Below are 10508 nucleotides of genomic sequence, written 5' to 3'. Positions count from 1 at the left end.
GGCGGAACCAGCGTCACTCAAGCGGCGCCACCTGCTGGACTCTTTGGTGACGGGTAAGTTTAATGCCACACTGCGGAAATGCGACAGTTTCCATGGGGACGGTCCGGGGGCCGCTCCTCTTTCCTGTTCCCGCTCCGAGCTTCTGGTGACACATTTCAGACTTCAACCATTTACAAAAGTAGAAATGAGCCACAGCAGCAGCAGCTTACGCCATAAAAATGTCCATTTCAGACCAGCCAAAACCCTATGTACAGCGGCCCAGCCCCAGCCCCAGTCGTCACATACAAGAGGTAATAGAAGAAAATATTATGAAACATCGGTGTCTGCAAAAAGGTCTAACTTTTTATTTTTTTCTTCTTTTCTTTTTTCCATTTCTAGCACAAGACGTCCATCATCTTGTTCTGAGAGAGGCAGTTTCCTATGGCCAAGACGAGTGAAGTATATCGTATCATGCTGCACTAATATAGTGCGAGAGTTATGCCTGGAAACAGAAGGGCGGGGCCGGCACCAGTGCCACACTACTGCATACTTGAAGTGACTCGAGGAAGTACCTTTTGAAGTACTTTAAAGTACTTTAACGTCGAGCATTTGATTAGTTTATCAATATTCTTGACCACAGGATGTGAAGCCAGAAAGTGTTCACAAAAAGTAATGGTAATATTTATAGCGTATTTATGTGAGGGAGGTCATGTGATTTTGAATTTTAAGTTACTGTTATATGACAAAAATAAAATAAAAAGATTAAAATAAATAAATAAAATAAATACAATATATACAATAAATACGTTTTGTGTGTGTGTTAGAATAACTCAAGTAAATGTAATTGACTAAATGTAACTTATTGTTTCTCACTTCACCTGAAATTTTGATTATTTCCCCTCCAAAAAATAAGAAATTAATCAGATCCATCAATTAATTAATTAATAATAATACTAAACTAAAACTATTTTTAAGTCCAATTTGATTCTGTGGTGGGACTGTTACTATTTAAAAATAGTATTTCTACTTCAAGTCATTTCAAGTATGGTAGAGATCTGTTTCTTTTTCCAAGTGAACATAAACCGCCTGAAGCTCCGTGGGGGCCCCCCGTGAGGTCCCCCCGTTTGAGGGCCCCCCGTTTGAGGGCCCCCCGTTTGAGGGCCCCCGTTTGAGCTCCACCACCTGAACCAGTGACTTTGTGCTTGGGCCGACTCTCCGACGTGGGTTTAGTGGCAGTGGTGGATGGTTCCAAGGCAGAAAATTACACAAAAATATTTATACAAAATTATGAAGGCTCGAGTGAAACTGAAGTAAATAAATCAAGAAATAAACATCAAGGCTGTGTATGGATGCACTGCAAAAACAAGAATATAAATGAGTTGTTCGTTGTTACAGTATGTGGGAGGGCATCTGGTGTAAAAGTGAGCAAAAAAAACAAAAAAAGACACTCAGAATGTTAATCTTAATTTAAGAAGCGTTGACTAGTTTTATGTATTTACTCAAAGACTCTTGATTATTTTACTAATTTCAATTGTTTTGAAATGATTTGAGTTATTCTTGATGGTTGGTTTGAATATTTTTGTCTTTCCATGATTGTGTTTTATTATATTCTTGACAAATGTGCGCCATTTTCCCCCAAATTCCAGATTAATAAAAAAAAAAAATATATATATATATACTATGCTCTTCTTTCCATTAAAAGCCATTTTGGTAACACTAACTAACTAACAATAACCACACCTTAATTAGCCTTAATAAACCAGTAACAAAGACTGAACTCATAATGAACAGTTTATTAGGGATAGTTCAGACTCCTTTAATGAAGCAGTCGCCTGAATCATTCTAAATAAACTGTTCATAGTAATTTAAGTCTTTGTTCATGTTTTATTAAGCCTCATTAAGGTGTAGATATTATAAAACAGTATTTAAATGAAAATAAACTAGTCAGAACGACTCATTTCAGATTAAACCCAAAGTACTTTCCAACTCATTTAGACGATGGTTTTTGCAGCGTGGAAGTGTCAGAATTCGGAGAACGTCCATATTTGGCCAGAGGCAGCCTGATGATGTCCATGCAGGGGTAACCATGGCGACCCTGTGCGTCCCTGTGGCGGTGGCGTTGAGGTGGGGGTCTCCATGGTGACGGGCGAGGGCGTGGTGTCCATGGCGACCCCCCGGTGTGATGGGCTGAGGGGGGGTGATGGTCACATGTCCGCGTCCCCGTCGTAGGCCAGCGTCAGCGGCTTGAGTCGGTTGTTCATCTGCCTCCTCTGGGGCTTCTTTGGCTTTTTACTGGGGAGCAGAACGCAACCGGTTAAGCTCAGTTTCCACGGCAACTAACGTAACGCGTCGCCTGTGCTGCCGTTGCCCTTTAAACGTGCTCTTTGGTAACTTTAGCGTGTCACGTTTTAGAACTTCAAATAATGTGTGGCAGAAGAAGTAATGTGGGCTTTTAGTCGACAGGTGTTGAGTTAGAGCTCCATCTACTGGCAGAAGAGGGCGTTACCGGTACATAAGGGATGTAAAGGAAAGCTAGCTTGCCCCTGACACGCTAATACAAGCACGCAGTTGTAATGAATGCGATACGACGGCAGAAATGCTCGGAATGAGTTTATAACGAGGGTTTGACCTTTGTAAAAGTTGCTAAATGGAAAAAGACAGAGATTTAGTCCCGTTTGCAGCGTTTTACAGTGCGCTTATGTTTGACAGAGATTGATGGCAGACGCAGCGAGAGGAGGGCTCACTCTGACACTTCAGATCAGAACTCTTTCATCGCAGACGGTCAACACTGGGACAAAACCAGGACTAAACTAAACCAAGACAAATATAAGGCAGGACTGAGTTTAAAACCTGCATGATGAATGAAGACGATGAAGATGAACACAAGGGTTTATTATCATCTTTCTTATTGTCCTTATTGTGCAAGTTTACATTACAATAGAAGTGCGTTTGATTGTATTTTTATTGCTTTATTTTGCAATTTTGAGTACGTATTATCTGGTGCACGATCACGTAATATAAAACTAATAATAAATACAAAGAACAAAAGAAAGAAAAGTCAAATGTGTTCAGCACTTTGACTTTTGCCCATGAAACTACTGCAGGTTCTACTTCTACACGTTGTCTTTACCTGGAGTGAATGCACTGAGAGGGTGCACAGGCACTGCCGGTGATCAGGCACATGGGTTTTAACACTGTTACTATGTGATGAGCGTTTCGATTTGAGGCTGCGGGGGTGAAGGGGTGAGCGGAGGTGAAGGCTGCTCTGTCGGACAAGGCCCCTGTACCGGCTCTTCTGTTTGGCCGAGCCGCTGAAGCTCCTCCTTCTCCAGTTTCTGACAGGCGGGGCATAGGTAAGGCACAGCGGCGCCGTTAGGCTCCGCCCAGAACCCCGCCCCATCAGAGAAGGGGGGCGCAGAGCTGGGCCGGGCACTGACAGAGCAGCGAGAGGGAGGATGGAAGAGAAAAACTGTGAACTCAAACAATGACAAATGAAATGAAAAAACACAGACTGTCGAGACGTTTCATCAGAACGACTGAAACAAATACAAATAATGTATTTTTATAAAATAAAATAACTAAAATATTGTGGAGCTGTTTTCCTGCGACTCAATTCATAATGAACACATCGTTTATTTGAATGATTAAGGCTTAGTAATTAGTTTAAAGAGTTAGAGTTAGGGTTAGAGTTAGAGTTAGGGTTATAGTTAGAGTTAGGGTTATAGTTAGGGTTAGAGTTAGAGTTAGGGTTATAGTTAGGGTTAGAGTTAGGGTTAGGGTTATAGTTAGAGTTAGGGTTATAGTTAGGGTTAGAGTTAGAGTTAGGGTTATAGTTAGGGTTAGAGTTAGGGTTAGAGTTAGGGTTAGGGTTATAGTTAGGGTTAGAGTTAGGGTTATAGTTAGGGTTAGAGTTAGGGTTAGGGTTATAGTTAGGGTTAGGGTTATAGTTAGAGTTAGGGTTATAGTTAGGGTTAGGGTTATAGTTAGGGTTAGAGTTAGGGTTATAGTTAGGGTTAGAGTTAGGGTTATAGTTAGGGTTATAGTTAGAGTTAGAGTTAGGGTTATAGTTATAGTTAGGGTTAGAGTTAGGGTTATAGTTATAGTTAGGGTTATAGTTAGGGTTAGAGTTAGGGTTATAGTTAGAGTTAGGGTTATAGTTAGGGTTAGGGTTAGGGTTAGAGTTAGGGTTAGAGTTAGGGTTAGGGTTATAGTTAGAGTTAGAGTTAGGGTTATAGTTATAGTTAGGGTTAGAGTTAGGGTTATAGTTAGGGTTAGGGTTATAGTTAGGGTTAGAGTTAGGGTTATAGTTATAGTTAGGGTTATAGTTATAGTTAGGGTTAGGGTTAGGGTTATAGTTAGAGTTAGGGTTAGGGTTAGAGTTAGGGTTATAGTTAGGGTTAGGGTTATAGTTAGGGTTAGGGTTAGAGTTAGGGTTAGAGTTAGGGTTATAGTTATAGTTAGGGTTAGGGTTATAGTTAGGGTTATAGTTAGAGTTAGGGTTATAGTTAGGGTTAGAGTTAGGGTTATAGTTAGAGTTAGGGTTATAGTTAGAGTTAGGGTTAGGGTTATAGTTAGGGTTAGAGTTAGGGTTAGAGTTAGGGTTAGAGTTAGGGTTAGGGTTAGAGTTAGGGTTAGAGTTAGGGTTATAGTTAGGGTTAGAGTTAGAGTTAGGGTTATAGTTAGAGTTAGGGTTAGAGTTAGGGTTAGGGTTAGAGTTAGGGTTATAGTTAGAGTTAGGGTTAGAGTTAGGGTTAGAGTTAGGGTTAGAGTTAGGGTTAGAGTTAGGGTTAGGGTTATAGTTAGGGTTAGAGTTAGAGTTAGGGTTAGAGTTAGGGTTAGAGTTAGGGTTAGGGTTATAGTTAGAGTTAGGGTTAGAGTTAGGGTTAGAGTTAGGGTTAGAGTTAGGGTTAGAGTTAGGGTTAGAGTTAGGGTTAGGGTTATAGTTAGAGTTAGGGTTAGAGTTAGGGTTAGAGTTAGGGTTATAGTTAGGGTTATAGTTAGGGTTAGAGTTAGAGTTAGGGTTAGGGTTATAGTTAGAGTTAGGGTTAGAGTTAGGGTTAGAGTTAGGGTTAGAGTTAGGGTTAGAGTTAGGGTTAGAGTTAGGCCACTGAGCGGTGGTAAATGCTCTGAATCAAAGTGACATTTATCTGAGATTTGAAAGTGCGACTCCTTAATTCAGTCCCAGAACCAGAGGTTTCACTAGAAATAATTCCAGTCTGTCCGGTCCAAATTAGTTTTCATTTATATTTTAATCTGTCATTTTATTTTGATTGTGTTTGACAGGTGCTCCACGCAGGGAGTCAGGAGCTTTTTAAAAGCACTAATCAACTGATCACCCTCTGGCTATAAAGTCAGATTTATCTGTTACAGGTAAAATCAAATGTATTTCTATTTCCTCCTTTAAACTCAGTGGTTGCAGTTCAGTAAAACAGAACTATATCAGTACTTTGGGTCCCACACCGACCAGTGGCACCAAAGGTTCTGGGGTCCCAAGTAGAACATCACCAGGGGCTTTCCAGACTGACTCCTCCCCTACTTCTCTTAACCTTTGAACTTAGAAGAATGATAAGCCTTTAGACATCAGTATGGGTCTTCTGCTTCAGCAGTGATGCCAGTTAATGCAGTGGCAGAGGACTGAGGACATGATGAGGACATGATGAGGACATGATGAGGACATGATGAGGACATGATGAGGACATGATGAGGACATGATGAGGACATGATGAGGACATGATGAGGACATGATGTCACTGATGACACCACCTGCTGTGGTCAAAGTATGGAACTGCTCCACCTCTGACACATCTCGCTGACACACTCTGTACTTCCTCTTGTAACACTACGAAAAGTCTGAGGAATAAAGTCTGGCGGTAATGCAACAATTGGATGCCAACCGCCATAAAACAACAACAACAACAACAACAACAACAACAACTTCCTCTTGTAGAAACTAAACTGCTTACGTAACATAACGCAGTAAAACAAGAGAATATTCAGTGGTTTTATGCCTCACACACTGACAGGGGCAGCACACACTGACAGGAGCAGCACAAACTGACAGGGGCAGCACAGACTGACAGGGGCAGCACACATTGACAGGGGCAGCACACATTGACAGGGGCAGCACACACTGACAGGGGCAGCACACACTGACAGGGGCAGCACACACTGACAGGGGCAGCACACACTGACAGGAGCAGCACACACTGACAGGGGCAGCACACACTGACAGGGGCAGCACACACTGACAGGGGCAGCACACACTGACAGGAGCAGCACACACTGACAGGGGCAGCACACACTGACAGGGGCAGCACACACTGACAGGAGCAGCACACACTGACAGGAGCAGCACACACTGACAGGGGCAGCACACACTGACAGGGGCAGCACACACTGACAGGGGCAGCACACACTGACAGGGGCAGCACACACTGACAGGGGCAGCACACACTGACAGGAGCAGCACACACTGACAGGAGCAGCACACACTGACAGGGGCAGCACACACTGACAGGGGCAGCACACACTGACAGGGGCAGCACACACTGACAGGAGCAGCACACACTGACAGGGGCAGCACACACTGACAGGGGCAGCACACACTGACAGGGGCAGCACACACTGACAGGAGCAGCACACACTGACAGGAGCAGCACACACTGACAGGGGCAGCACACACTGACAGGGGCAGCACACACTGACAGGGGCAGCACACACTGACAGGAGCAGCACACACTGACAGGGGCAGCACACACTGACAGGAGCAGCACACACTGACAGGGGCAGCACACACTGACAGGGGCAGCACACACTGACAGGAGCAGCACACACTGACAGGGGCAGCACACACTGACAGGGGCAGCACACACTGACAGGAGCAGCACACACTGACAGGGGCAGCACACACTGACAGGGGCAGCACACACTGACAGGGGCAGCACACACTGACAGGAGCAGCACACACTGACAGGAGCAGCACACACTGACAGGGGCAACACACACTGACAGGGGCAGCACACACTGACAGGAGCAGCACACACTGACAGGAGCAGCACACACTGACAGGGGCAGCACACACTGACAGGGGCAGCACACACTGACAGGAGCAGCACACACTGACAGGGGCAGCACACACTGACAGGGGCAGCACACACTGACAGGGGCAGCACACATTGACAGGGGCAGCACACACTGACAGGGGCAGCACACACTGACAGGAGCAGCACACACTGACAGGAGCAGCACACACTGACAGGGGCAGCACACACTGACAGGAGCAGCACACACTGACAGGGGCAGCACACACTGACAGGAGCAGCACACACTGACAGGGGCAGCACACACTGACAGGAGCAGCACACACTGACAGGGGCAGCACACACTGACAGGAGCAGCACACACTGACAGGGGCAGCACACACTGACAGGGGCAGCACACACTGACAGGAGCAGCACACACTGACAGGGGCAGCACACACTGACAGGAGCAGCACACACTGACAGGGGCAGCACACACTGACAGGAGCAGCACACACTGACAGGGGCAGCACACACTGACAGGGGCAGCACACACTGACAGGAGCAGCACACACTGACAGGGGCAGCACACACTGACAGGGGCAGCACACACTGACAGGGACAGAAGACATGAACACGTGTGTGACGCATGAACGTGACTCATGTCCTTCACACCCGCTGTGGACACACTCCTCACTCTTCATGATTTATGATCTAAATGTGTTTGTGCTGCACATGAAAGTGTCAGAACAAGTGTGGCACAAAAAGCCTGAATTCTAGAGAAAGTGAATGATGTGCTGGAGCTGTGGAGGCGGGGCTGTGGAGGCGGGGCTGGAGCTGTGGAGGCGGGGCTGTGGAGGCGGGGCTAGAGCTGTGGAGGCGGGGCTGTGGAGGCGGGGCTGGAGCTGTGGAGGCGGGGCTGGGACTGTGGAGGCGGGGCTGGAGCTGTGGAGGCGGGGCTGTGGAGGCGGGGCTGGGACTGTGGAGGCGGGGCTGGAGCTGTGGAGGCGGGGCTGGGACTGTGGAGGCGGGGCTGGAGCTGTGGAGGTGGGGCTGGAGCTGTGGAGGCGGGGCTGTGGAGGCGGGGCTGGAGCTGTGGAGGCGGGGCTGTGGAGGCGGGGCTGGGACTGTGGAGGCGGGGCTGGAGCTGTGGGGCTGTGGAGGTGGGGCTGGAACTGTGGAGGCGGGGCTGGGACTGTGGAGGCGGGGCTGTGGAGGCGGGGCTGGAGCTGTGGAGGCGGGGCTGGGACTGTGGAGGCGGGGCTGTGGAGGCGGGGCTGGAGCTGTGGAGGTGGGGCTGGAGCTGTGGAGGCGGGGCTGGGACTGTGGAGGCGGGGCTGGAGCTGTGGAGGTGGGGCTGGAGCTGTGGAGGCGGGGCTGGAGCTGTGGAGGCGGGGCTGTGGAGGTGGGGCTGGAACTGTGGAGGCGGGGCTGGAGCTGTGGGGCTGTGGAGGTGGGGCTGGAACTGCGGAGGCGGGGCTGTGGAGCTGGGGCTGGAACTGTGGAGGCGGGGCTGTGGAGCTGGGGCTGGAACTGTGGAGGCGGGGCTGTGGAGGTGGGGCTGGAAGTGTGGAGGCGGGGCTGGGACTGTGGAGGCGGGGCTGAGGAGGTGGGGCTGGAGCTGTGGAGGCGGGGCTGGGACTGTGTTGGCGGGGCTGGCGCTGTGGAGGCGGGGCTGGCGCTGTGGAGGCGGGGCTGGAGCTGTGGAGGCGGGGCTGGGACTGTGGTGGCGGGGCTGTGGAGGCGGGGCTGGCGCTGTGGAGGCGGGGCTGGAGCTGTGGAGGCGGGGCTGTGGAGGCGGGGCTGGCGCTGTGGAGGCGGGGCTGGAGCTGTGGAGGCGGGGCTGTGGAGGCGGGGCTGGAGCTGTGGAGGCGGGGCTGGAGCTGTGGAGGCGGGGCTGGAGCTGTGGAGGGGGGGTTGGGGCTGCAGAGGCGGGGCTGGAGCTGTGGAGGGGGGGCTGGGGCTGCAGAGGCGGGGCTGGAGCTGTGGAGGGGGGGCTGGGGCTGCAGAGGCGGGGCTGGAGCTGTGGAGGGGGGGCTGGGGCTGCAGAGGCGGGGCTGGAGCTGTGGAGGGGGGGCTGGGGCTGCAGAGGCGGGGCTGGGGCTGTGGAGGCGGGGCTGGAGCTGTGGAGGCGGGGCTGGAGCTGTGGAGGGGGGGCTGGGGCTGCAGAGGCGGGGCTGGAGCTGTGGAGGGGGGGCTGGGGCTGGGCTTTAGTTCAAACTATTGAGGTTTTAATGGTAGAGGATATTAAAGTTGCAGTATAAAGTACTTCTCAGGGGCTGGAGCTGTGGAGGCGGGGCTGGAGCTGTGGAGGCGGGGCTGTGGAGGTGGGGCTGGAACTGTGGAGGCGGGGCTGGGACTGTGGAGGCGGGGCTGGAGCTGTGGGGCTGTGGAGGTGGGGCTGGAACTGCGGAGGCGGGGCTGTGGAGCTGGGGCTGGAACTGTGGAGGCGGGGCTGTGGAGCTGGGGCTGGAACTGTGGAGGCGGGGCTGTGGAGGTGGGGCTGGAAGTGTGGAGGCGGGGCTGGGACTGTGGAGGCGGGGCTGAGGAGGTGGGGCTGGAGCTGTGGAGGCGGGGCTGGGACTGTGTTGGCGGGGCTGTGGAGGCGGGGCTGGCGCTGTGGAGGCGGAGCTGGAGCTGTGGAGGCGGGGCTGGGACTGTGGTGGCGGGGCTGTGGAGGCGGGGCTGGCGCTGTGGAGGCGGGGCTGGAGCTGTGGAGGCAGGGCTGTGGAGGCGGGGCTGGAACTGTGGAGGCGGGGCTGGGACTGTGGAGGCGGGGCTGGAGCTGTGGAGGCGGGGCTGGAGCTGTGGAGGCGGGGCTGTGGAGGCGGGGCTGGAGCTGTGGAGGCGGGGCTGTGGAGGCGGGGCTGGAGCTGTGGAGGCGGGGCTGGAGCTGTGGAGGCGGGGCTGTGGAGGCGGGGCTGGAGCTGTGGAGGCGGGGCTGTGGAGGCGGGGCTGGAGCTGTGGAGGCGGGGCTGGAGCTGTGGAGGCGGGGCTGGAGCTGTGGAGGGGGGGTTGGGGCTGCAGAGGCGGGGCTGGAGCTGTGGAGGGGGGGCTGGGGCTGCAGAGGCGGGGCTGGAGCTGTGGAGGGGGGGCTGGGGCTGCAGAGGCGGGGCTGGGGCTGCAGAGGCGGGGCTGGAGCTGTGGAGGCGGGGCTGGAGCTGTGGAGGGGGGGCTGGGGCTGCAGAGGCGGGGCTGGGGCTGCAGAGGCGGGGCTGGGGCTGTGGAGGTGGGGCTGAGGCTGGGCTTTAGTTCAAACTATTGAGGTTTTAATGGTAGAGGATATTAAAGTTGCAGTATAAAGTACTTCTAAGGATAATGTGGCTCTTGAGGGACGTTTGAACGCCCTTGGGTTTGGACATTGATTAAGTAGTTTATAAGCCTGAATCATTCTTAATAAACTATTTCTTTATTATGAATGTCTTTGTTCAGGCTTTATTCAAGCCTGGCACGTCTCCATTGAGGTTTTATGAAGTCTTAACTATTCTCTGGACATCCTGCATGATTCTA

At 51.6% G+C, this 10508-nt stretch overlaps 1 protein-coding gene across 1 annotated transcript in view; it reads right to left on the bottom strand.

Moving 5' to 3' along the window:
• Positions 1-1975: 1975 nt before the first annotated feature.
• thsd7aa (thrombospondin, type I, domain containing 7Aa) overlaps positions 1976-10508 on the bottom strand; it is a 229931-nt gene continuing 221398 nt past the window's right edge. The window contains exon 26 of the mRNA XM_072448417.1: positions 1976-2271. Coding sequence (XP_072304518.1) covers positions 2184-2271 — 88 coding nt within the window. The 3' untranslated portion in view covers positions 1976-2183. The remainder of the gene's footprint in view (positions 2272-10508) is intronic.

This window comes from Eucyclogobius newberryi, unplaced genomic scaffold (genome assembly GCF_026437365.1).
Source record: "Eucyclogobius newberryi isolate DKJ021-1_F unplaced genomic scaffold, fEucNew1.0.hap1 SCAF_16, whole genome shotgun sequence".
In the NCBI taxonomy this organism is placed as follows: domain Eukaryota; kingdom Metazoa; phylum Chordata; class Actinopteri; order Gobiiformes; family Gobiidae; genus Eucyclogobius; species Eucyclogobius newberryi.
The sequence above is the reverse complement of the archived record's forward strand: the minus strand, read 5'-3'. Positions and strand labels throughout refer to the sequence as shown.